Raw genomic sequence first — 26,956 nt, forward strand, 5'->3', positions numbered from 1 at the left:
TTCCTGAATATTTTCTTCCCTTAGCTTTTGTGACACTCCTGGTTCTCCTCCTGACTGCTGGACAGCTCCTTCTCAGTTTTCTCTGCTGGATCCTTGTCCAGCTTTGGGCATCCCCCAAGGCTCTTCTCTCCCCTCTCTATACTTTCTGTGATCTTATCTCCCATGGATTCAATTATCATTTCTACACAGATGACTAGCAAATGTGTACATTTAGCCCTAGTTTCTCTTTGAATTCTAGTCTCATGGCCCCAATTACTTGATGGACAGCTTCATCTGAATGTTTTATAGGCAGCTCAAACTCATTATTTCCAGAATAGAATTCATTATTATCCCCATTAAACCTATCCTTTCTCCAAGCTTTGCTACTTATGTTGAGGGTGCCACAAGTGTTTTGGTTACCTAGGTTCCCAAACTCAGAGTCATCTCACCTCTTGAGGCAACTAAGTGGTGCAGTGGATAGAATTTTGGACCTAGAGTCAGGAAGACTTAAGTTCAAATTCAGTCTCAGACACTTACTAACTGTGTAACCCTGGCCAAGTCACTTAGCCTCTGTCTTGGTTTCCTCAACTGTAAAACAGAGAAAATAATAGCATCACTTCACTGGGTTGTTGTGAGGATCAAATGAGATAATACTGGTAAAGCACTAAGCACAGTGCCTGGCACACAGTAAGTGCTTCATAAATTGTTCCTTCTTTCATTCCTCTCTTTCCCTCATTCTTTCCTTTCTTCCTTTCCTCCTTTCCTTCCTCCCTCCCCTCCTTCCCTCATAGCCAGTCAATTGTCAAATTTTTTTTGTTTCTACCTCTACGACACCACTCACTTCTGTCCCTTTACCACCACTGACACAGCCATTATCATAGTTTAGAGTCTAAACTTTAGGCCCTCATCACCTCTCACTTAGTCTACTGCAGCAGCTTCCTAACTGGTCTCCCTGCTTCTGGTCCTTCCCCTCTCCAATCCAGCCTCCACATCATCTTCGTAAAACACCAATCTGACCGTGTTATTCATCTGCTCCAGACCTTGGCTGCCTCTAAGATCAAACAAATTCCTCAGCTTGGCATCTGAAAACCTTCATAATCTGACTCCAACCTTCCTTTTTGGACATCACTCCCCTTCATACACTACATCCCAACGATATCAGTCTATTCACCATTCCCTGGCCTCAGCAATTCCATCCCATCTGGATGCCTTTGTATACACTGTTCCCATGTTTGGACATCCCACCTCCCTTCTAACCTCTTAATGTCTCATCCTCCTTCAAAGACACTCAGGCATTACTCCTTCCATGAAGCTATCCCTTTTCACCTTAAATTATTCTGTATTTGCTCATGTTTACATGCTCCTAGAAGGCAAATAGGTGGGCAACTAGGTGATGCAGTGGATAGAGCGCTGGTCCTGGAGTCAAAAAGACTCATCTTCCTGAGTTCAAATGTGGCCTCATTTGTGATTCTGGGAAAGTCACTTAACTGTGTGTGCCTCAGTCTCCTCATCTGTAAAATGAGGTGGAAAGGAAATGGCAAACCACTCCACTATCTTTGCCACAAAAATCCCAAATGGGGTCATGAAAAGTCAGACACAACTAAAAACAACTACACAACAACAAAGAAAGCAAAGAACTATTTAAAACATTTTTGTCTTTTTATCCTCAATGCCTTGCACAGAGTAGGCATCCATGAAATGCTGGGTTAATTAAATTCCAGCTGACAGGAAAGCTGATACTCAGTAGCTACCCACCCCTGGCCTCATTGTCCCCCAACCCCAAGGGTACCTGCTTGGATGATGCGTCCACCCTCGAGCAACAGCACAATGTCAGCCTGCTCCAGGTATTCTGTTCGGTGGGTGCAGAGCAGCCGGGTGGTATGTCCCAGGATGCCCAGAATACACTTCTGCAGCAAGTGGCTGGCCACATCAGCATCCACAGCAGCCAGGGGGTCATCCAGGAGGTACAGCTTGTTCTCCTGGGGAAAGAACGGTGAGAGGAGCTACCAACTGAAGGCACAGGCCACGTGTGGAGGCGGGGGGCTGGTCGTGACTCAAAGGACAAGGCCTCTGAGAACCTCCTAGGGGACCTATCCCCAGAAAGACTGAGGGGAACAAGGGCCACTAATGCAGTAAGAAAGAAAAGTTAAACTTGAGAGGATCTCCTTATGGCCAAGGGTAGCTAAGTGACCTAGGGCCAGCACTCAGCTTTTGCTGGGTCTAGGAAACCCCCTCCCAACCATATAGTATGTCTAATTCAATATGATTGTGATTTATTAAGTGCCTACTATGTACCAGACACTGGGCTACCATTCAGCTGCAGAAGGTAAAAGAAAATGGACAGTGGGAGAGGGCGGGGAGATAAGAAGGGAAGGAGAAAGGAACTGGAGGGTAATGCAGATCTTCCTTCTGTCAGCCTCCGTCTGTCAGTCCCTCTTAAGCCTATCAACACTCTCCCAGACCCCAGCCTTCACCTGTCCTCTTCTTACCTGGTAGACAGCTCGAGCAAGGGCAACGCGGGCCTTCTGTCCACCACTGAGAGTCACACCTTTCTCTCCCACTTCTGTCTGGTCTCCATCAGGCAAGATCTGTTGGCATAGCAGCACGAAGGAGTACAAAGATAACAACAGATTTGGAGTTACAAGGCCTTGATTTGAGTCTCAGATCTTGTTATATAACCTTGGGCAAATCACTGAAATTTTTCAGTTTCCTTATTTGTAAGATGGGATAGCACCTGAATAGAAAATTCTCTTCATGGAGGATGAATAGAAAGCTATGAAAGAAAAGCACATGAGATAAAAAGATATGGATGTGCTGAGATTTGCCCTGGTAGAAGGTGTGCCCACAATGATGAGGTGAGAGATCCATGCGAGTATCCATGGGATCAATACCTGCCTAGTTCACAGAGCTGGCATTAGGATCAAAGGAGATATATCCCATGTGAAAGGTGCTTTGTTAACATTAAAAGTGTTTGATCAAGTGTAAGCTGCTTTATTCCACAGGTCAGGAGAGACCTTCTTCTATGCTAGAATCCTACTTCTGATTACTCACAAGCTGTTTGCACAGGTATAGGAAAGTCATAACTTTTCTGAGCCTCCACTTACTCACTTGTGCTAATCTTCCCTGAACACCCCAGGAGGGTTTGCCGAGCCCTTTTCTAGGCTGCTCATCCACTTACGGTGTCCACCTGCCACCCAACTCTCACCTGTGGCTCCAAGAAGCTGTAGCATGGGCAGCAGCCACACCGGTAAACCGTCTTTGTAGACGGCCTAAACCATTTGAAGGGTAACCGAGGGGCCTCAGACCTGTTGGTGAGTTAGCAGGGTGTCTACCTCAAGCATGTGAAGACCTCCCCTGGCCAAATGGGCAGATGAGAACAATTTATTCCAATGGCCACAAAGATGGCTAGACACCAAGGTTTTCCAGGTCATCACCAGTCATCTTTGCCTTGCCACTGGACTTCGATGACTCAGGAAGAGTGAGGCTGATGACTCTGAGTGGCTCTGCCTCACTTAAATCCAATTCACGCACAAGTCAAGACATAACCCATGATGTCACTGGTCCTCTTCGAAAACAAAGGATGAACAACAATACTCATTTGTGAAACGGAGATAATAATATTTGTAGTTAGAGGTGAGATTTGAAATTAGGTCCTCTGAATATAAAGCCCGTGTTTTTTGTTTTTTTAGACTGGATCTGTAACTTCACTGGTACCAATGCAGATCAACACATGAAAAGTGATTTGTCCCAGGTCACAGGGCCAACAGAACCAGTGCCCACAGGCATGGGATACCCTGCACCAATGGGCACAAGCTGGAGCCATCCTACTTCCTCCAGCCCTAGAGAGCTTTCAGGCAGGGTGATAAGGACAGCAGTCCTAGAGCTCCTGGGGGCATAACACGTGATGAGGTGGGGCATAACATGTGATGAGGGGAGGGTCATGGAAGAGCTCTGAATTAATCCTTCCTTTCTCCCTCCATCCCAGAAAAATCCTAAGAGCTTGGCCCCAACTCCCTAGGGAGGCCCTGGCACTTCCTAGCCTCATCTGAAGTGAGTGTCCCCTGGAAGAACAGTCAAGCAAGTGGAGCAGAACTCCCTGAGGGTCTGCAGCATCATGGTGCCAGAAATGCTCATGCTGTGGTACATGAGACACCCAAACTCCCACCTTACTTGCCTGGGCCCCATGGTGAGTCTGGTGGGAGTACCTTCAGGGAGAGGGATGGGGCTGGGGGAGTCCCTTTATAGAGAAGAAAGAAAGTCTTTAGAGGTTGAGGGCACTCACAGCAAGGTCATCGTGGAGGGCACAGGCCTCCAACACCTTCCAATAGAGATGAGCATCGAATGCCTTCCCAAAGAGGATGTTATCTCGAATGGTGGCAAACTGGATCCAAGGTTCCTGGGTGGCCAGACCAAAGCCTTCACACCGCCCAGCTACTGAGATCTGACCACTTAACCTACAGGAAGTCAAGGGTGGGTGTGGTGGGTGGAGGGAGAGTAGTGAAGCATGAATAACTGCTCCCTTCAGGGTCCTACCTTACTAGTCCAAATTCCAATTCTAAATCCTTTTTTTCTCTGTCTTTTTTGGAGGAAATCTGGGTTAAGTGACTTGCCCAGGGTTACAAAGCTAGTAAGGGTCTGAGGTTGGATTTGAATTTAGGCTCCTCCTGACTCCAGGGCCAGTACTCTATCTATGGGCCTCCTAGCTGCCCCAAATACTTGTCTTCTAAGATCTTCCTGGAATGTCTTGCCCAATGTTACACAGGAGACAGTGGTAGAGCTGAAATTCAAACCCCAAGTCCTCAGACTCCTAATTCAGCACCCTTTCCAGAGGATCACACTGCCTTCTATCTAGACATATGTCAGTTCCTTATATCAGAGGTGGCTGGTGAGGCAACGGATAGAGACCTGAGTTCAAATATGGCTTTAGACACTTAACAGATGTGTGACCCTGGGCAAATCACTAAATCTCTATTTGCCTCAGTTTCCTCAGCTATAAAATGGGAATAATAATAGCACATACCCTACACGTTACTGTGAGGATCAAATGAGATATTTGTAAAATAACATTATTTGTGAAAACAGCACTAGCACAGTGCCTGGCACACAATCAGTGCTCTATAAATGTTTATTCTCTTCCCTATATCAGTGGCTATAATGACCCACAGGATGGCTGGTTAGAAAGTAACACAAATAATGCCCGGATTGTGGGTTCTGGCTTGGTCAGTTAACTTTGTACACATAGCGGAAAAACTGCTCCCTGACCATAGACTTGGCCCTAACTACCACTTGCTACCATGTGAAAGCAGAGAACAGGCAGAAGATGACCATGGGTAGTCTGGGTGTAATATGACTTTGCATCTAATATAGATAAGTACTTGAAAATGAAATAAACATTCATTGAATTGGAATCTTTTAAACTCACCCTCCTACTGAAGAAAAAGATGAATCTTCATATCTATAGGTTGCATTTTTTTTAATGCAAGATGATCCAGACATCATTTATATGCATCTAACTTTACATCTGGAGCATTTGTCAGTTTCTAGCTAACTCTATTATATATCCTCTGATAAGGTCACAGAAAGTCCTTTTTCATTTTATATCCTCCTTTCTCCACAGTGAGAGCTTAGAAAATAGCAATAATACTGTAAACAGTCCTTCCCCTACATTTCCATTTCTAAAACACTTTCCCACCCACAGTTTAATTTAACTTCAAATGGGGTAATGAGTGTCTTGCCCAAGGGAATGTGGGAAGAGAAAGGGAAGAGAACCTGGGCCTATCTGCTGTTTTCCCGGTCCTTCTCCACATCTTATACTCCCATCTCTCATCCTCCCCCTCCCCTTTCCCTAACTCCCACCTGATACCAATCTGCTTCCCCCAGAAGTTCTTACACAGGTCCTGGCCTCTTCCTGTCAATCCCCTTCTCACCTCAATCTGTCATGCCAGACAAGATAGGCAGTAGGAGGGGAGTTTAAGTGGGGACAGTGAGGGGACTGGAGAGGACAGTGGAGGAAGGAGAGCTGAAGCCTGGCACTGGGTTGGGGGAGAGGCGTCTGGGGCTCTGAGGGGGTTACCTGTGGAGCTCCCCAGAGATAGCAGCCAGGAGAGAGCTCTTGCCACAGCCCACCTTTCCCACAATGCCCACCAGCGAACCCTGAAAGAAATGTCCATCAGTGACCAGAAAGCTTGGCAGCTGCAGAAGGTGTAGCGTGCCTTGCCCCCTCCCAGAATGGTATCCCCTCTACCCTCTAAGCTATTTCAGTAAAATAAACATCAATCATATTCCTAAAAGTCTTCCAGGAAAATAGATGAGCATTTATAAAGACCATATCTTTAGAGCTACCTGGCTTTCATTAGTTCTGGCCTTATTTTTCTATTTCTGTGTCTATAACTCTGTCCTGTCTTTTCCATTCGACTAGAAGTCGTCAACCCTATTTCCTCTGTCTCCTTGATCAGATTGGGAATAACCTGAAGTCTGCCAACTGGAAAATCATCCAGTTCTGTTTCTGAGGATAAGAATCATTTTTGGGGGGTGGGGGTGTTAGACAATTGGGGTTAAGTGACTTGCCCAGAGTCGTACAGCTAGTGAGTGTTATGGGTCTGAGGCCAGATTTGAACTCAGGTCCTCCTGACCCCAGGGCTGATACTCTATCCACTGATCTACCTAGCTGCCCCAAGAACCATTTTTCTTTCCCCTACTCTCAACAAAATTGGGAATTATCAGAGTGTTCAGTCCGGGGATTTCTACTCGGGGGAGGCTTAGGACAAGGAGTTGACTCACTGACCTTCTTCACCTCGAGGTGAGTGATGAAGGTCTTTAGGCCTGTTCCAATGGGGTCCCAGGAAAACATGGCTTCATGGAGCTCCAGCACTGTTAGTGGTTCTGTGGGAGGATCTGAAGGGAAAGGAAAGGCTGTTACTTGAGTCAGGTTCCCCATCCACAGATGATTTGCCTGACACTAAACCAGAAGTGGGGAATCTGCGGCCTCGAGGCCACATGTGGCCCTCTAGGTCCTCAAGTGTGGCCCTTTGAATCTAAACTTCACAGTCAAAGGGCCCCACTTGAGGACCTAGAGGGCCACATGTGGCCTTCAGGACACAGGTTCCCCGCCCCTGCACTAAACCCTGTTTGTAGCCTCCTACTCACCATCACTCTAGAAGTAGGGATGAGAAAAGGAAGAAGCAAAGAAAGTGGGTCAGTTGCAAGTGACTCCCCTGCCTCATGCGCCCTGACATATGGGGGTCAGCTCTGTACTGCCTGAATGACCCGCCAGATCTAGCCAGCATTCTTACCCTGTTTCCCCAGGTTCCCAGCATAACTGCTTATGTTTATATAGTACTTTATAGTCTTTAGGGTACTTTCATATTTCTTACCTTATTTGATTCTAACAAGATGATGTAGGAATTGATTCCCGTTTTTACAGATGGGAAAACAGGCCCGGAGTCAATGGCAAGGTTTCAGAGCAGACCCAGGTCTCCTGACTCTTAAGTCAATTGCTGTTTCCCCTTTCATGGACCACTCCACAATTACAAATCTGAGACTAGAATGAAGCCAGCAGGTGCCATAGCCATCTCTTGGTGGAGGAATGGCACCTCTTACCCCAACCAGCTTCAACCCCAAATTCCCAGGAGTAATCAAATTTTGTGACTTCTCAGCAGCTGTCAGCTCTATTGCCTGGTACCAGGTACCACTCTCTCCTCACCCCATACCCTGCTGTCTTCTTCTCCACAATACCTGGACTGTAATAGGCCTGAGGATCATGGTCTGGGAGGTCCAGGAAACGCTGTAGTCGCCCCAGAGACACCTTGGCCTCCAGAAGCCCATTGATCACCCAGGGGAAATTGTTGAGGGGGAGGATGAGCATTCTGATCAGTGCCAATGCTGTGAATACCTTGGAGAGAAAAGGACAAGAGGGAGTGTCACCTTCAGTCCAGGGTCAAAGCTATACAGTGAAACCCTCTCTGATTATAAAGTATTATTGTGGGTGGCAAAGGAGAAGGAAGGGACCTATTCAACAGTGACCCCAAGAGGGTCCTGACTAAACATCTGAGCAGGAGTTGCCCCTAATACTAAAAATTTGAGGAAGACTAGGTCCACTCCCTTGAGGTATCCAGGTCATAGAATCAGAGAATATCAAAGACATAAGGATCCTTAGCAATCATTTGGTCCTGGGTCTTCTGTGATCTAGCCAGCTGCTTTCCTATCCTGGAGAAACTGGAGCTCTTGGAGACCCTACTTCGTCTCTCTTACTACTTTTAGGCAATGAGGGTTAAGTAACTTGCCCAAGGTCATGCAGCTAGTGTCTGAGGCTGTATTTGAACTCAGGTCTTCCTGACTTCAGGGTCATTCTTTATCTTCTGTGCCACCTAGCTGCCCTGGACCCCACTCTCTTGATTGGTGATTGCTTCTCTCCTCCTCCCCCCTCCCCCCTCCCCTTTCTAGAATCATGAACTCATGATCAAATCAAATCTTCCATTCTTCCTAGAAAGGAATGTGTCAATCTACTCCTTTAAGGCCATACTTCTCACCCCAAAAGTTTCAGAACCAAATTCCCCTTCCCTGGCCAACATACCGCCTTTTGTGCTATCTCCTCCTTCTGAATATAAGCTCCGAGGGCAGAGACTGTCTTTATTTTTTATATCTGTATCTTTATCACAATTCTTGGCACACAGCCAGTATTTAATAAGTGCTCATTCATTTATTGATTCAATACTTTCAATTTAGGTGATACAGTGAATAGAGTGCTGGGCTTGGTGTCAAGAAGACTTGAGTTCAAATCCAGCCCCAGATACTTACTAGTTGTGTGACCTTAGGCAAGTCACTACATTTAACATGACTGTACATGTATGACCTACATCAGATAGAGGGGAAGGAAGGAAGGAAGGGAGGTAGAAAAATTTGGAACTCAAAATCTTACAAAAATGAATGTTGAAAACTTTCTTTATAAGTAATTGGAAAAAAAATACTATTGAGGGCAAGTCACTTAACCACTGCCTGCCTTAGTTTCCTCAACTGTAAAGCGAGGATAATAACAGCACCTATCCCGTAGGGTTGTTGTGAAGATCAAACAAGATAATATTTGTAAAGAACTTAGAACAGTATTTGCTGCACGGTAGGCACTATGTAAATGCTAGTTATTTGTAATAACTAATAATAATAATAATTGATAAAATATTATTATTAATCATAATAAACTGCTGTCATTCAGATATTTCAGTCACGTCTGACTCTTCGTGAGCCCATTGGGGATTTTTTTGGCAAAGATACTGGAGTTGTTTGCCATTTCCTTCTCTAGTTGTTATTACAATTATTAAGAAACTGAGGTTCAGGGAATTTAATTGATCACCCAGGGGAATTGCTTTGTCAATTAGCTAATATGTAAGATGGGCACCAGAGAAGGGTCACTTCAGGATTCTCCCTAGGCAGAGAAGAATGGGACTCTGTCCTTTTCCACAGTCCCCAAACCCTACTCCCTAGCATCTCCTGAACCTTGACCTTCACTCACACTTAACACCTTATAGAGGACCCTGCCATTTTCACATTCACCATAGCTCCCCATCACACGTCCTCCTTCAATGCTGGGTCCTCTGATGCCCAGACCCTCACCTTGGCAGCAGTAAGCTGGTGACCCATGAGGACGTAGGTGATAAAGATGACAATGGAGATGACAACAGGTAGCGCAGCCCACAGGTACACGCAGGCTGCATCCAGGTACTTGATGACGCGTAGCTGCTGAAGTTCTTGGGCACGGTGTTTCTGCACTCGAGAGCCAAGAGTTTGCTCCCACCCACAGAACTTGATGACCCGAATGCCACAGAGCAATTCTGTCATGAGATGGAGATGGGATGGAGATGGGGTCAAAGGACACACGAAAGGTCAAGAGACATCCAAATAGGGGAGGAAAGAGAGGGAGAGACTAGAAACTACTCTGGGTTCAGGTGGTGCTCGGAGCTTCCAGAAGGCACACTATACCCCACAGAAAGGCTAATGAGCACGGATAAAGTGGGCATGGCCTAATGGAGCGCTTGGAAGGCAAAGAAGTTTGGCCAGGGAGTACAGACATTCACAGCTGTCATGAGAAGAAGGCATGCACTCTGAAGAGCCTTCCAGATAGGAGAGTATTCCAGGGAAGTGGGTGGGAAGGAGAGAAGACAGAACAATTCATACCATGACAGCATCACCTGTGCATCTTGTTCCCTTACCTTGACTCGAGCATCCTTGTGCTGGAGCATAGACTCATTCTTGGCCAAGATGCGGGTTGCAATCACTTTGTTAAGAGGCACTAGCAGCAGCGCCAGGCCCAACCCACCTAGGAAGGCCAGGCCTACCTGCTGGTAGAGCAGATAGAGGGTGATAGACAGCTGCAGGGGCAGGCCCCAGGCCTCATGGAAGCTGTTAGCAAAGTTAAGCAGCCGCTCAGAATCAGTGCCCAGGAGGTTCAGTGCCTCGCCAGCAGAGGGGCGATTTGGCCCCAGGTGGAGGGTCTTGTGGTACACAGCTCCCAACACAGCTCCTCGAGCCTGCAATGCCACCTTCCTCAACTCATACCCATACTGGTTCTGCAGCAAAGCACCCAGTACTGCCCCACCTGCAAGTCCCATTGCATAGAGCACCCCTTGACTCAGTGGCTCCCGTTCGTTCTCCAAGAAACCAACCAGTAGTGAAAGAAGCAAAGGACCAGAGAAGCCTAGAAGTGTCCCTGCCAGCTTCAGGAGTCCTAATGTGAGGTAGCGTTGCCCTAAAGCTCCATACAGGACCAGCCACAGCCTGGCCTGCTCCCTCCACTGTGCCCTGAAGAGGCGGGCAAGGTAGGCTGTCTGCAGCCTGTAGGGTAGCAGGCAAGTGTCTTGAGGTTGCTGGATTTGTCCCCGGGCCCCCCGGGCCAGCAGGGGAGCCAGCCACAGGTAGAAGAAGCGCGACAGCCAGCTCTCCCCATCTTCAGCCATCTCTGGCCTCTGTGGCTCAAGAAAGAGGCTGTCAGAGGCCCAAGCCCTTCGCTGCCTCTGATCCCCAGGCACTGCCCACCCCAGCAAATAGGCCAGAAGCATGGTCAGCTGCAAGATTACAAAGCAGAGTCGGAAGAAGGGTGCTAGCTGGAGTGGGGTCAGGACAGTCCCTTGCTGACAATGCCACAGCAGGGTCAGCACCATGGCAGGGGCAGGCAGGAGGGCAGTCAGGGCCAAAATCAAAGGCCCACGAGAAAGTCTACCCTGGGACCGAGCTAGTGCCCGGAGCGCCAAGCTATGAGTGATCCAGGCGATTGTCGCAACACCTCCTGCCAGCACCTCTAATGCCAGGGGACCTGGGACTGCCTCCGAAGGGATGGCAGCTGGAAGCAGGTCGAGTAATGGAAGAACTGACAACAGGAAGGAGACAACAAGCCGAAGACGCCAGCCTGGGCTACACGGTGGAACGGAGTCTGGATACCTAGAGAAGTTGGAGGTGGGACAAAGGAAGAGGTAAATTAATACTGTAACCCTTTGCACTTTACATTTGAGCCTCCTCTACCAGCAGGCCTTCCAAAATTCACCCCAGTCCACTTTTCAATGTATAAACTCATTCTCTCACCCAATCTTCCTCTTCAATACACTGTTTTGTAACATGGATCTATAGCTGTGCTCAATTAGAAGAAAATCCAATATGCAAAAATTCGTAAAACATAAAATCCTAGATCTGGAAGGGGCCATAGAGATGATTTAATCCTATCCCCTTCATTTCATCCAGAAGGAAACTGAATCCCAGCTAGGGGAAGGGACCTCCCCAAGGCCATAGTGTAAATAGCAAAGCCAAGGCCTCCAGACTCCGTTCTTCCACTTATATCCTAAGTTACACAACATATAAATTCAGGATGACTCTGCATTTCACAAAACATTTCATCTCTCCGCTCCCACCATTATCTTTGGCTGTCCTTTGTGCCTGGAATGCTCTCCTTCCTCCACTCCAGCTTCCTTTAAGTCCCAATATAATCCCACACACAGAAATTTCTACAGAAAGCCTTCCCCAACCCCTCTTAATTCTAATGCCTTCTCTCTTAATTATTTCCTATTCCTCCTGAGTATAGCTTGCTTTGTATATATTTGTTTGCATGTTGTTTCCCCCATTAGATTGTAAACTCCTTGAGGGCAGGGACTATCTTATGCCTTTTTTTGTCTCTCCAGCACTTAGCACAGTGTCTGACATGTAGCAGGCACTTAATAAATGTTATTGATTGATTTAATTCACTCAGGGGATCCTGTAAATGGCAAACATAACTACGGTACTTGAAGCATAGGTCAATATTTACACATATTTCACCAACACACACACACACACACACACACACACACACTTACACACCCCCTAAACAAGGTATATACATAGTTCTAATGATTAGAGCAGACCTGCACAACATATGGCTTACAGAGCTCTTGTGGCCCGCCAAAGGATTTCGGGCAGCCTCGAAAAATATAGGGTTGCTAGTGTGTCTTTCTCCTGTTTGTCACACGACCCCTGGCAGTCAACCATCATCAGTCTGTCTCTAGTCCAACCTATCTGAGGCCCAAAGAAGTTTATCCTATTTTAATCTTGGCCCCTACCTACTGCCAAATTGTGCAAGTCTGGATTAGACAATAATCCTTGCCTCCACATTTATACTTGAGAGCTTTACATATTTCTTTTCAGCAAGCACCCTAAAATACTCTTGCCTTTACTACATACTCTATGGAGGATTAATGAAGATTTTTGACCTACTGATCTTCTTTCTGCTTTGCCATGCCATTTGAAAAATTAATGCAGAGAGGCAGCTCGGTACAATGGAAAGAACATTGGGTCTAGAGTTGACCCTGGTTCAAATCCCAGCTTTACTACTTATTAACTACCTGTGTGATCTTAGAGAAGGCACTTAAAGTCTCTAGCCCCAAAGTTCCTTATCTGTACACTGAGAGGGTTTGATTCAGAGACCTCTAAAGTCTCTTCAATCTATAAATCCATGATCCTCATAGACTCAAGGAAAGACTGCATAGCTTTCCCCACCTAAGGTACAGATTGATTGGACTGGGGTCCCTTAAAGTCGGGACAAACATTAGCTTAGAAGCTTTCTAAAGAAGGGAACATATCTGCCTCTCCAGACTGAAAAGTCTCCCCAGGTCAAGGGCTGTGGCTCCCCTACGAGATTAGGAGATCCCAGCCCAGCAGTTTCTCTAGTTTGGGATCTTCTCTCACCTCCTATCTCTTTGTTCCTGTCTCCCCACCCCATTACCCCTAAGCACTCAGGACACTGAGAGTCACTTTAGCTTTTACACAGTATTTTTATGCAGAGCTAGGGGGAGTCTACAGCTAGCCAGAACCCTGCTTTTATGTCCTGTCCCTTTCTTCACCTATCACCTTTCTCTGTGTGTCAGATTCTAAGTATTCTTAGCTCAAGAGCTCTGGGGCTACGTTAATGACAAACTGGTCTGATATTCTATGTCGCTGTCATGATGAGCCCCCCAAAAAACACACCTTTGAGGCAATGAAAATAAGGCTGGGATGAATACTTCACCCAAATCTGCTGCAGATGCAAAAAATAATTTAGCACGGAAACAACACAAGAAAGGAGTGGTGGAAATGCAGAGAAAAATGCTGGAGGGGTTGGGGGTAGGGATAAAAAGAAGGAGGGGATGGTGGCCTGTCCCATGGAAGGGTTTCATGTACCTTTCTCTACCCACCTTGGAGTGCTGATGTAGCAGGCACTGATTAGGGCAAGAAGTACGTGGGCCAGGGAATTGAGCACCAGCTGGGTAAAGCAGTGTCCCACAGTGCCCGATTCCCAGAATGGGAATGGCTTGTCTGGGCTGGAATCACACAGTTTTATCAAAAGCCTCTCCATCCTGGCTACACCTGTAGAAAGAAGGAGGATAAGGGAGAAGAATGAGATTAGAAGAGAGGTTTGGAAATCTGGGCAGAAAGGAAAATCACCATATTGGGTGATGGGCCAGGGGAAGCCTGAAGAGACCACTCCCCTGCAGGTTGTTGGCTAGATAGCCCATAAATGGGGGGATACTCAAGGAGAATAAATAGGGGGCTAAAGATATAGGGGAGCCCCAGATCGGGGAGGTACACATCCCCTAGAGGAGGCAGGGAACTGTGAGTCTATAATTAGTGGAGATGGAGCACAGGGGTCAGCGATTCCTGGAAGGGGTAGGTACGAATTATGGGAGTCAAGGAGCCCCAGGATTGAGAGGCCACAGACTGGGGGTGACAGGGAGGTCTGGGTCTGAGAAGGAATGGATGGGAGGGTGGGGGGATTCAGATGTCTGGGTGCAGATGGGAATAACGACTAAAAGCCATAGACCTTGTGTGGAGACACAAATTAGGAGAATCTAGGGTTTGAACAACTTGGGGCATACGTGGGGGATGGGAAGTTAAGTTGGGGGGCAGGAGTATCGGGGTGTCTCACACACACACGATTCCAGGCTTTGAACTGAAAGGGATTTTACAGGGCATCTAGTACAACTGCCACATTTTACTGATAAGTAAACTGAAACCCAGAGAAGTTAAGCAATTTGCCCAAGATCGCCCAGGAAGTCAGTGGCAGAGCTGGGATTTGGAGCTGGGATTCGAACCCGCTTCCTCTGGCTCTAGACCACTTAGCGCTCATTCCCTCCTACTGCCCGGTCTCCCCCCAACCCCCACACCCCCGATCACTCCCCACTTCCCCTTCCCCCTGCGTTGCACTTCTGCCCCATCCGGGGTCACGCAATACCTCAGAGGGAAGGGGAGGGGGAAGCTCCCTCCTCCTGCGTGGTTCTTCTCGGCCTGGACCCCTCCCCCGCTACCAAGATCCAGGAACTGCTGACCTGAGGATGCGCTTCCAGCCGGGCTCAGATTACCGAAGCACTAAATCTTGCCTGGCCACGGGCGCCCCCCGGGGGCTGGAGGACTCCCCGGCCTTTCTCACGCGGTCGCTCCAGTCTACTCTGTGCGTGCACGCGCTCACTCCCATCGCTACGTGCGCGCCCCATCGCTACGTGCGCGCGCCCTTATACTAAGCCTTTCTTGGGGGGAACGGGTTCATGGGACTGACACCGTGGGGAACCTTTTGGGCTCAGGGGTCAATATCGGGAACTCCCAAGGGATCCCAATTAGCTTTGCTGAGATGACAGAGTGGAAATCCTGCCTCTGACGCTTAACTGTGTGACCCAAGACAGGCCTCTGTGAACCTCAGTGTTTTCATCTGATAAATGATAACTGTAGCCCTAGCCCACAGGAATGCTGTACTCCAACTCTTAGAGGAGTTGTGCCCCCTCGAAACTGGCTCACACCTGAAAGGGAGAAGGCCACCTGGGAGAAGTCCTGAGAGGTCGGGTAGCCTAATGGAAATGGAGCTGATCTCAGAGTCTAGAAGGCCAGTCTAATGGCTTTGTGACCCCTCTGGACTGGTCACTAGACCTTTTCATGTCCTCAGACCGTGCAAAGACTATAAAATGTAGAACAATTGTTATCTGCATTTGCAAAGGCAGTCCCTACATCTGGGAGTTCGCTATGCAGATGAAATCACTGGTTGGGACCAAAAGAAAAAGTACCTGCCATATGAGTTGGGAAATTCCAATGAGATAATCTATGTGCTTTGAAAGCTTTAAAGCGCTATATAATTGTAAACAGGCAGTTTGCTGCAGTGGACAGAGTGCTGGAGTTGGAGCCCAGGACACTTGGATTTGAATCCTGCCTCATACACTTAGCATCACTATGACCCTAGCCAACTCACTTAGTCTGTTTCCTCATCTGTAAAATGAAGGTGTTGAACCTGGTTGGTTTTTGTCCTTCATTCTCGAAGAGGACCAAAATGACATCACTATGTGGGGTCAAGTGTGTCTGACAGTAGCTGATCAGACCAATACGAGCTCAGAAGGCTCTACCACAGGTTGGGCACAAGTAGTCCATATGAATATTTGGAGTGGAGATGTCTCTAAATTTTTGCATCTCATGTTTCTTTTGAGCTACTGCAATTCTGCTCAGAGAGCACAGTGCCTTTCTTGATACAGGCATTCCATGATTGGCAGTCCTGTGCCAGTGTCTCCCATGTCTCACAACTGATTCCAGAGTTCTTCAGAGATAATTTGAGAGTGTCCTTGTATTGATTCTTCTGACCTCCATATGAATGCTTGGGTTTTGAGTTCTCCATAAAATAGTCTTTTAGGCATATGGTCACTCTCTGCAGTTGAGTTTGAATGCTTGACAATTCAGCTTGAAAAAGGACCTCAATGTCTGGAACCTTATTTTTGCCAGGGGATCTTCAGAATCTTCCTAAGACAATTCAAAAGGAAGCAATTCAGTTTCCTGGGATGGCACTGGTAGACTGTCCAGGTTTCACAGGCATGCAACAACGAAGTCAGCACCATTGGCTCTGTAGACCTTCAGTTTGGCAGGCAACCTAATACCTCTTCTTTCCCACACTTTCTTTTGCAGCCTCCCAAACACTGAGCTAGCTCTAGCAATGTGTGCAGTCAACCTTATCATCTAAGTGTTCGTCCCTGGGAAATATACTCCCAAGGTAATTGAACTTATCCATAGAGTTCAAAATTTCTCCATTTGCTGTAACCCTGATTTCATGTAGGGATGGTGCAGTGCTGGCTGGTGGAGAAACTGTTTTCTTGGTGATAATTGTGAGGCCAAAATTAGCACAAGCAGCAGAAAATTGATCCATACTTTGTTGCACCTGAGCTGAGGATGACTGTATTGAATGCATAATCATCTGCAAACAAAAAGTCATGCATCAACTCTCCCTCCACTTTAGTCTTGGCTTGTAGCCTTTTCAAAGTTAAACTATTTATCATCAGCGTGGTAGTTGACCTTGATGCCTTCTTCATTCTCAATGAAGGCTTCTGTTGAAAGAGCATCATTGAAGAATGCTGAACTTAATGACCTCTCAGGTCCCCTACAGCTCTAAATATATATCTAACACTATTTTAGCTGTTATCACTGGTTTCATCCAGTTTTTGTATCGGATTCTTTGTGATCCCATTTGGAGTTTTCTTGACAAAGATACTGGGGTAGTTTGCCATTTCTTTCTCCAGCTCATTTTACAGATGAGGAAACTGAGGCAAATATGGTAAAGTGACTTACTCAGGTCACAAAGTTACTAAGTGTCTGAAGCCAGATTTGAATCCGGGCAAGTCATTTAACCTCTGCCTGCCTCAGTTTTCTTATCTGTAAAATGGGGATAATAATAGCACCTACCGTCTAGGTTGTTGTGGGGATCAGGTGAGATATTTGTAAAGTGCTTTGCAAAATTTAAAGTACTTTATAAATGTTAATCATTGCTATTATTGTTATTCAGATTTTGATGGACCAGTGCAGTTGAAGTATAAACTTCTTTAGTCCTTTAGGATGTGTGAAGTTCTTCAATCAATTTGACTTTGCTTGTGTCTCCCCAGCACCCAGGACAGTCCCTGGCATGTAGTACTCAATAAATACTTGATGACTGAAGTCAACCTCTCCCCCCTCCTAAATTAGCCTAGAGGATGGTAAACTACATGCCTTGAGGACTGTTAATTCAGACTTGTTGACTGGCTAACTGACCTTCTCTCTCCTTTGTCATGCTAGGGAACTGCTGGGAAGCAGCAGAGTAACCTCCAGCTCAGATTCCTAGAGATGCTAGGGCTGAGAATAGACCCACTTATTTATGCATTCATTCAATAAGCATTTATTAAGTACCTACTATATACCATGAACCATGCTAGTCACCAGGGATACAAAGGCCAAAAGAAAATAAACTCTTCCTTCAGAAGATTATATTTCATTTGAAGGAAATAAGTACACACATACACAAAAAGTAAAACACGTACAACATAAATCCAGAACTCATTTCCCCCCACCAAACACACCCTTCTTTAGATCTATCCATTCCCTTTTCTTCACTCACAACCACCAAAATAAGTTGTCCTCATTACCCTTCACCTAGACCAGGGGTGGGAAACCTTCGGCCTCGACCCTCCTCAAGTGCGGCCCTTTGACTGAATCTAAACTTCACAGAATACATCCCTTTAGTGAAAGGATTTGTTCTGTAAAACTTGGACTCAGTCAAAAGGCTGAACCCAAGGACCTAGAAGGCCACACCCAATGACCTGGAGGGCCACATGTGTCCTTGAGCCCACAGGTTCCCCACTCCTGCCCTGGACTGTTTCAGTAGCCTCCTAATTAGTCTTAGGTCTCTCCTCACTCCAATTTACCCTCCACAGAGTTACCAAAGTGCTTAGCACAGTGCCTGGCACATAGCAGATGCTTCACACATGTTGATCGAATGATTGAAAGTGATTTTTTTTTTATAGAGTACGGCTCTGATTCTGTCACTCCCTTACTCATTAAACTGCAGTGGCTCCCTATCACCTTTAGGAACAGTTTGACATTCAGAGCTCTTCACAACCTGGCAGCAACCTACCTTTCCAGCTTTATTACACATTATTCTATTCCACATACTCTCCAGGCCAGCTATATTGTTCTTAGTGTCTCTCATTCCCTTTCCCATCTCTTTGCCTTTGCATTGGTCATTTCCCATACTTGGACTTGTCCCTCACCTCTCCCTTAATTTCCTTTCAGATCAGGTTCAATTCAACCTTCTACGTGAGGCTTTTCCCCAGCTTCTAGTGCATCCTCTCTGGCTGAAAGATGCCCCTGTTTGCTTCCTCAAGGAAGGTGATTCAGGTCTCCAGTCTCCTCTCAGGTCATAGTCTCCCTTCTGCCTGCACTTTGCTCTGCAGTTATAAGAGAGTTGATTTGTACCTTAACAGGAAGAGGGCAGGCTCTGTGGGAGCCCCTGACACACTCAGGTGTTAGCCCTACCCACAGCTTCCTGCCAGGGTCAGCAATTAAGAGGTCACCTCCAATAGAGCAGGCCTTAAGGATGGGGAATACATTAGGAGAGGAGTCCTGACATTTTCCCTTGGGGGGCAGGGAGATGTTACTTGAGTAAATTTTTCTTCTTAAAACAAAAAGGAAAAGGACCTATATGTATAACAATACTTATAGCAGATTTTTTAGTGGTGGCAAAGAATTAGAAATTGAAGGGATATCTGTCAATTGGAGAATGGCTGAACAAGTTGTTGTATACGATTGTGATGGAATACTATTGTACTATAAGAATTGATGAGCAGGGTACTCTCAGAAAAATCTGGAAAGACATGAACTGATGCAAAGTGAAATGAGCAGAACCAGGAGAACATTGTTTACAGTAACAGAGTATGATGATTGTATGATGTAACATTGTATGATGATCTACTGTGAATAACTTAGCTATTCTCAGAAATCAATGATCCAAGACAGTGTGGGGATTAAATTGTCCGACCTACAATAAAAGAGACTGAAGCAAAGCACTGAACCAATGGCACTTTATTAAAGGGTCCATGGTCCATTCTAATGAAATGGAGCCCAGACCTTCCTCAGAATCTGAGATGCCTCCTTCTTCCAGGACCTAGTTTTAATAGGGTTTGATACCCAAATATGTAAAAGAGGCATAATAAAACACAGGATCTCGTTGCTTGACAGATCTGGCTCTGGGGAGCCAAAAATGACATATTAGCAGCGAGATGGAGGGATCATAGGTTGGGTAAACCATGGGGTATCTCTCACTGACTAAATGGTTATATGGTCATATCGACAAGATAGAGAAGTCCAGAAAGTCCAGAGGGGACTTTCCAAAGCATCAAGGCATCCACCCATGCTGGGTTTGGGCATGGAATTTGAGTAAAACAGGATGGAAATATGTTTGTCAGCATTCTCACAGTTATAACTTGTACAACTTGGCGAACAAGTAGTGAACATTACATTAAAGTTTGAGGCCTACTATAAGAACCTATCGCTATATGATTTATATAATATATCAAACTGATTAATACTGATTGGAATAGAGTAGGGGTCCAAATGAATTATTTTTCACAATTCTGAGGGACTCATGATGAAAGATGCTGTCCATCTTCGGAGAAAGAACTGGTAGAGACTGAACGCAGATTGAAGATACTTTTTCTTTACTTTCTTTATTTTTCTTGGGGTTTTTTTGTCTGTCTTTTATTTCATAGCATGACTTACATGGAAATGTGTTTTGTGTGACTACACATTTATAACCTATGTCAAATTGCTTGCCTTCTCAATGAGGGGGGAGGAGGGAGGAAAAGAATTTGGAATTCAAAATTTGAAAAAAAAAATGTTAAAGGTATTTTTAAATGCAATTAGGGAAAAATAAAAGACTAAAAAAATGAAGTGAATGTCTTTTAGAAAAAGAAATTATTCTTCTTGAGATAGCTCTCAAGGGTGGCCTGGACGGACTATGGAGGAAGGTCCCTGAAGCCTGTAGGAGAGGTATTTAGTTCCTTGATGGCATCGGTGCTGAAGCACAAATGATGTGAACAGAGCATTAAATGTATGTGGGAAACATTGAAGTTCTGTCTGTGACTGGCTAACTGACCTTTGGTCCTTTGTTTCCCTTAGGATTTAAAGGATTTAGGATTTTAAGCTTAGAAAAGTTCTTATAAATCTACTAGTTCATCTCCTTCATTTTACAGATGAGGAAACTGAAGCCCAGAAAAGCGTTACTTTTCCATGTCCATATAGGTATGAAGTGGCATTGCCAGGATTCTGGCAAGGGCTGATAAGTGAAGTCCCAGCTTTCTCCTCCCTTGATGCTCCTTGGCTCCAGTTCCTCTGCTTAGTCCTGGAGCGGTACATCACTGGGAGAATCCATCTCCTCTTCTCTAGAAGGCTTCGTCCAGGACTTCTCACTTCTCCAATACTGAATCTGGATGCTGTCATCTCTGGAGCCACATGATTCCCTATCCAGAGATTCCTTGGTGTTCAGCCATTGTACCTGTGCAGCTACCATTATTGGGAAGGAGGCAGGGGAGGGAGGAGAGAGAAAGGAAGTTAAGGAACAGACATTTATTAAGCACCTACTATGTGTTATTTTTATGTTATTGTTAAGTTGTTTCAGTGGTGTCTGAATCTTCATGACCCCATTTGGGGTTTGCTTGGCAAAGACACTGGAGTGGTTTGCCATTTCCTTCTCCAGCTCATTTTATAACTGAGGAAACTGAGGAAAACAGGGTAAAGTGACTGCCCAGGGTCACACTGCTAGTAGGAGTCTGAGGCCATATTTGAAGTCAGATCTTTCTGACTCCAGGCCCAGCACTATATGCACTGCACTACCTAGCTGTCTTGGTAAGGTTCATATCATATTGTAACTTTGCACAACTCTGCCTCACTCAAATCCAGTTCACACGCAGGTCAGGACCGATCACTTGTGACATCATTGGTCCTCTTCAAAAATGAAGGATGAATAACAATCATACCATATACATTCTTATGGTCCAATCTCCCACAGAGCCAAGTACCTGTTATCAGGAGAAAGCTAATCTGTACCCCAGAACCCAGATGAGGTTCAAACTTGGAGGCACCTTTCAAAAATCTCTCCCTTCAAAGTAAGAGAAGACATGCAAAACTATCAATAACCACATGAAAAATGCTCTAAGTCACTCATCATAAGATGAATGCAAATTAAAACAACTTAGTTTTTACTGCACATCAGCCAAACTGGAAAGGATGTAAAAATAGTGTTGGGCATGTGTGGGAAGATAGATTATCACATTCTTGGTACAGATCCAATCATTATTAAAAACAATTTGGGATTACATGAGAAAAGTAAATCATTCTATACCTCCCATCTAGCCCAAAGATCCCATAGCTGGGCATATATCCCAAGACAAAGGGAAAGGTTCAACATGTAATAAAATATTCACAATCATAACAGCACTCTTTATGGTAGCAAAAACCTAGAAAAAAAAATGGATGCTTATTCATCCAGGAATGGCTGAGGAAGTGTAGTATAGGAATGTAACAGAATACAGTTGTGCCATACTCAATGATGAATATGGGGAATTCAGAGAAATATGGGGAGATTTGTATAAACTAATGCAGGGCAAAGTAAGCTGAACCAGAGAAGAATATGTTCAAAGACTAGAGTAACGAAAACAAAAACTCAACTGAAAGTCAATTCATTGCAACAGTCAGGCTTAGTCCTGGAGGACAGATGGTGACAGCACTCGTATCTACTGTGCCACCTAGCTGCCCCTAGGCACTTTACAAATATCATGGCATTGAATCCTGACAACAGCCCTGGGAGGTAAGTGCTATTATTATCCCCATTTTACAGATAGAGGAACTGAGGTACACAGAGGTTAGAGTGACTTGCCTGGGGTCACACAGCTGGTAAATGTCTGAGGCTGGATTTGAGCTCAGGTCTTCCTGGTTCCAGGACTCTCTCCATCAAGCCAGCCACCTCTACTGGGTCACTGGGGGAAAGTCGTTTAGATAAGCAGACTTTCTCTCCAGACCCCTATGTCCAACCCACTGTGGGAAAAGAATCCCCACTGTAATAATACATCCAACTAGTGGTGTTTAAAGACCTCCAGTAAGGGATAATCCACTGCCTCCCAAAGCAGTTTATTCCGCTTCTGGATCTCTCTAGTTTTTAATAAGTTTGTTGATTTTTTCCCCCCTGACATCAAATTTAAGTTTTCCTTTTTTTTAACTCTCACCCATTGCTTCTGATTCCACCCTCTGGGGCCAAGTAGAGTAAGTCTCATCTCTCTTTCACAGGACAGTCTTTTAAGTATTTTCCTCCCTCCCCCTCCCCTCTTCCTCCAATCTCAAAGTTCTCAGTTTCTTCAGATGATTCTCATATAGCATGAACTCAGAGTCCTTCACCATATTCTGGTTGCCTTTATCTGGGTTACTCTCTAGCTTATCAATATCCTTCCTAGAAGATCGTATCCAGAACTGAACAGAGAACTCCAGATGTTGTCTGACCGAGGCAGAACCCTTGAAAGGTGGAATAAAGCCTGTCATGCATTCCATCTATTGTTAGTCTAAAGGTTTGTAGAGGTCAGAGCTTCTTTGTCTTTTCTGTACAGACCTAGTCAGTGGCTCAGTGGATACAGCACTGGGCCTGAAGTCAGGAAGACCTGAATTTAAATCCAGCTTCAGACACTTTCTATCTGTGTGACTCTAGGCAAGTCACTTAACTTTTGATTGCCTGACAAAATAGATCCACTGGATGGGGTCATAAGGGTCTGACAGAACTGAACAGTAACTATGGTTGGAGGCACAAATCAGTGGGAGGTATATATTTTTTTAAGTTTTAATGATGCCTTTTTTTTTTTACAAGTCATTTCCTGAGATGACCATGTCAGGACCAACTGACCCTCACCACTTAGAAGCAATCAGGTAATCTTCCTAGAATTGGGAAGACTCAAATTCATATCTGACCTCAGACACTTACTGACTGTATGACCTTGGGCAACTTACTTTAATCTGTGTGCCTCGGTTTCCCCATCTGTAAAATGGGGATCATAATAGCACCTACCTCCCAGGGTTGTTGTCAGGATCAAATGAGATGATATTTGTAAAGTGCTTGGCACACAGCAGGAGCTTAATAAATGCTTATTCCCTTCCCTTCCCTTGTAGCAAATAGAATGTTAAGCAAAGCTTAATATGGGATATTCTCCTATAGTTTTCCCACCTCTCTACCAAAAAGAAAAAAAGTGTGTTTCACCATCTGTCCTCCAGGACTAAGCCTGACTGTTGCAATGAATTGACTTTCAGTTGAGTTTTTGTTTTCGTTACTCTAGTCTTTGAACATATTCTTCTCTGGTTCAGCTTACTTTGCCCTGCATTAGTTTATACAAATCTCCCCATATTTCTCTGAATTCCCCATATTCATCATTGAGTATGGCACAACTGTATTCTGTTACATTCCTATACTACACTTCCTCAGCCATTCCTGGATGAATAAGCATCCATTTTTTTTTCTAGGTTTTTGCTACCATAAAGAGTGCTGTTATGATTGTGAATATTTTATTACATGTTGAACCTTTCCCTTTGTCTTGGGATATATGCCCAGCTATGGGATCTTTGGGCTAGATGGGAGGTATAGAATGATTTACTTTTCTCATGTAATCCCAAATTGTTTTTAATAATGATTGGATCTGTACCAAGAATGTGATAATCTATCTTCCCACACATGCCCAACACTATTTTTACATCCTTTCCAGTTTGGCTGATGTGCAGTAAAAACTAAGTTGTTTTAATTTGCATTCATCTTATGATGAGTGACTTAGAGCATTTTTCATGTGGTTATTGATAGTTTTGCATGTCTTCTCTTACTTTGAAGGGAGAGATTTTTGAAAGGTGCCTCCAAGTTTGAACCTCATCTGGGTTCTGGGGTACAGATTAGCTTTCCTGATAACAGGTACTTGGCTCTGTGGGAGATTGGACCATAAGAATGTATATGGTATGATTGTTATTCATCCTTCATTTTTGAAGAGGACCAATGATGTCACAGGTGATCGGTGCTGACCTGCGTGTCAACTGAATTTAAGTGAGGCAGAATTGTGCAAAGCCACAATATGATATGAACCTTGCCAAGGCAGCTAGGTAGTGCAGTGTATATAGTGCTGGGCCTGGAGTCAGAAAGACCTGACTTCAAATATGGCCTCAGACTCTTACTAGCAGTGTGACCCTGGGCAGTCACTTCATCCTGTTTTCCTCAGTTTCCTCAGCTGTAAAATGGGAACGATACAATAGCACCTAATAGTCAGTGCCTGGCATGGTAATAAGCACTATGGAAGTACTAGCTATTATTATTAACCAAGATTAAAAGAATGCTTATGGGATTGGGCCTGATCCTACAAATTCAATCTCTTTAAGAGTAAATTCTGGTTTTTGAATAGATCCTTGACTTTTTAAATAATAATCCTTTGTGCAAACTGCTAAATCTGCTTGTGGACAAAAAGCAACTTTAAGTGTAGATCCAAAATACATATACCAAGTACTCAAAAGAATTAACACTCAAGAGAGCTTCAAACAGGGGGCCTTGTGAATTGACAGATGTGGAGAGGTTTCTTTCAAAACCAGGCAGGAACACAGAGAGAAACCATGTATCTACAACTCATAAGGATAGGGGCTGGAGGTTATGCATGTGTGTGGGGAACCAAAAGGAAAACTTAGCCGCCTTTACAGTAGAAAAACAGAAGCACCAACCTGCACATAGTTATTGGATTATGGATGGTGCAGATTAGAAAAAGTATAAAAGCCTTTCACCTTGGCTCACTCCAGGGTTGGAGAACCTGAGGTAAAGACTTTAAGCTTTCAATAATGAGCAAATTGGTTTCATTAGGAGTCTCAAGATACAATTTGTTTCAATTGTAGCAGTGATGGGTGCTCACTACCAGGGAGTATTGTGTAAATGCCATATTGTCAACAGGTCAAAGTATCTATAAGGGGGAGAAGGGATAATTCACATTTGTATAATTAAGGCTTGCAAAGCACTTTATATTTATTATCTCATTTGATCCTCACAACAAACCTGAGAGGTAGGTGAGGTACTATTTTTTTTATCGTAATTTCAACGGATTTATGGTATTCTTTTTTTATAAACAATTTTTTTAATGTGTATTTTTAAAACTTTGGGTTACAAATTTTTTTCCCTTCCTCCCTCCCCACCCACCCTCATTGAAAAGGCAAGCAACTGGATACAAGTTATAGATGTATAGTCATGCAAAACACCTCCATAGTAGTCATGTTGTGAAAAACTAAGCTTATTTACCTTCATCCTATCCTACGCCCCCCCCTTTATTCTATTCTCTTTTTTGACCCTGTCCCTCTTCAGAAGTGTTTGCTTCTGATTATTCCCTCCCCCAATCTGCCCTTCCCTCTATCATATCCCTGCTCTCTTGTCCCCTTTCCCCCCTTATTTTCCTATAGGGTAAGACAGATTTCCATTGTGTATGTTATTCCGTCCTTAAGCCAAATCCTATGAGAATAAAATTCACTCATTCCCTCTCACCTTCCCCCATTTCCCCTCCACTGTAAAAGCCTTTTTGTCCCTGTTTCATGTGAGATAATTTACCACATTCTACCTCTCCCTTTCTCATTCTCCCAGTATAATCCTCTTGTACCCCCTTAATTTTATTTTCCAGATATCATCCCTTCATCTTCAACTCACCCTGTGCCCTCTATCTATCTATCTATCTACACATACTTATAATTTTTTTCCTTCCCACTACCCTAATACTGACAAAGGACTCATGAGTTACAAATATTATGTTTCCATGAAGGAATGTAAACAGTTCAACCTTAATAAGTCTCTTATGATTTCTCTTTCCTGTTTACCTCTTCATGTTTCACTTGAGTCTTGTATTTAAAAGTCAAGTTTTCTATTCAGTTCTGGTCTTTTCATCAAGAATGCTTGAAAGTCTGCTATTTCACTGAATGACCATTTTTTACTCTGAAGGATTATACTCAGTTTTGCTGGGTAGGTGATTCTTGGTTGTAATCCTATCTCCTTTGCCCTCTAGAATATTATATTCCATGCCCTCCAGTCCCTTAATGTAGAAGCTGCTAAATCCTGTGTTTCCACAATACTTGAATTGTTTCTTTATGGCTGCTTGCAATATTTTCTCCTTGACCTGGGAATTCTGGAATTTGGCTACAATATTCCTAGGAGTTTTCCTTTGGGGATCTCTTTCAGGAGGTGAGCAGCAGATTCTTTCAATTCCTGTTCTGTCCTCTGGTTCCAAAATATCAGGGCAGTTTTCCTTGATAATTTCTTGAAAGATGATGTCTAGGCTCTTTTTTTGATCATGGCTTTCAGATAGTCCAATAATTTTTAAATGATCTCTCCTGGATCTATTTTCCAGGTCAGTTGTTTTTCCAATGAGATATTTCACATTGTTTTCTATTTTTTCATTCTTTTGGATTAGTTTTACAGTGCCTTGATTTCTCATAAAGTCATTATCTTCCAATTGCTCTATTCTAGAGTTTTTAAGGAAGTATTTTCTTCAGTTAGCTTTTGGACTTCCTTTTCCATTTGGCCAATTTTGCTTTTTAAGACATTCTTCTCTTCATTGGCTTTTTGGACCTCTTTTGCCATTTGGGTTAGGCTATTTTTTAAGGTGTTATTTTCTTCAGTATT

At 44.5% G+C, this 26,956-nt stretch overlaps 1 protein-coding gene across 5 annotated transcripts in view; it reads right to left on the reverse strand.

Annotated features, from left to right (window-relative positions):
- The window catches only part of ABCC10 (ATP binding cassette subfamily C member 10), a 42,220-nt gene extending 27,299 nt beyond the window's left edge, over positions 1 to 14,921 (reverse strand). For 3 of the 5 annotated variants that reach the window (XM_020976865.2, XM_020976864.2, XM_020976860.2), the window contains exons 1-10: positions 14,702 to 14,789; positions 13,665 to 13,836; positions 10,182 to 11,406; positions 9,586 to 9,813; positions 7,714 to 7,870; positions 6,764 to 6,873; positions 6,053 to 6,132; positions 4,262 to 4,433; positions 2,469 to 2,567; positions 1,769 to 1,958 (exon numbers count right to left, since the gene is read on the reverse strand). In XM_020976865.2, the coding sequence (XP_020832524.1) occupies positions 1,769 to 1,958; positions 2,469 to 2,567; positions 4,262 to 4,433; positions 6,053 to 6,132; positions 6,764 to 6,873; positions 7,714 to 7,870; positions 9,586 to 9,813; positions 10,182 to 11,406; positions 13,665 to 13,825 (2,422 nt within the window). In that variant the 5' untranslated portion in view covers positions 13,826 to 13,836; positions 14,702 to 14,789. The other 2 variants (XM_020976861.2, XM_020976862.2) reach the window with 2 other exon arrangements.
- Positions 14,922 to 26,956: the final 12,035 nt, after the last annotated feature.

This window comes from Phascolarctos cinereus, unplaced genomic scaffold, assembly GCF_003287225.1.
Source record: "Phascolarctos cinereus isolate Bilbo 61053 unplaced genomic scaffold, phaCin_HiC Scaffold_5;HRSCAF=322, whole genome shotgun sequence".
NCBI classification, from domain to species: domain Eukaryota; kingdom Metazoa; phylum Chordata; class Mammalia; order Diprotodontia; family Phascolarctidae; genus Phascolarctos; species Phascolarctos cinereus.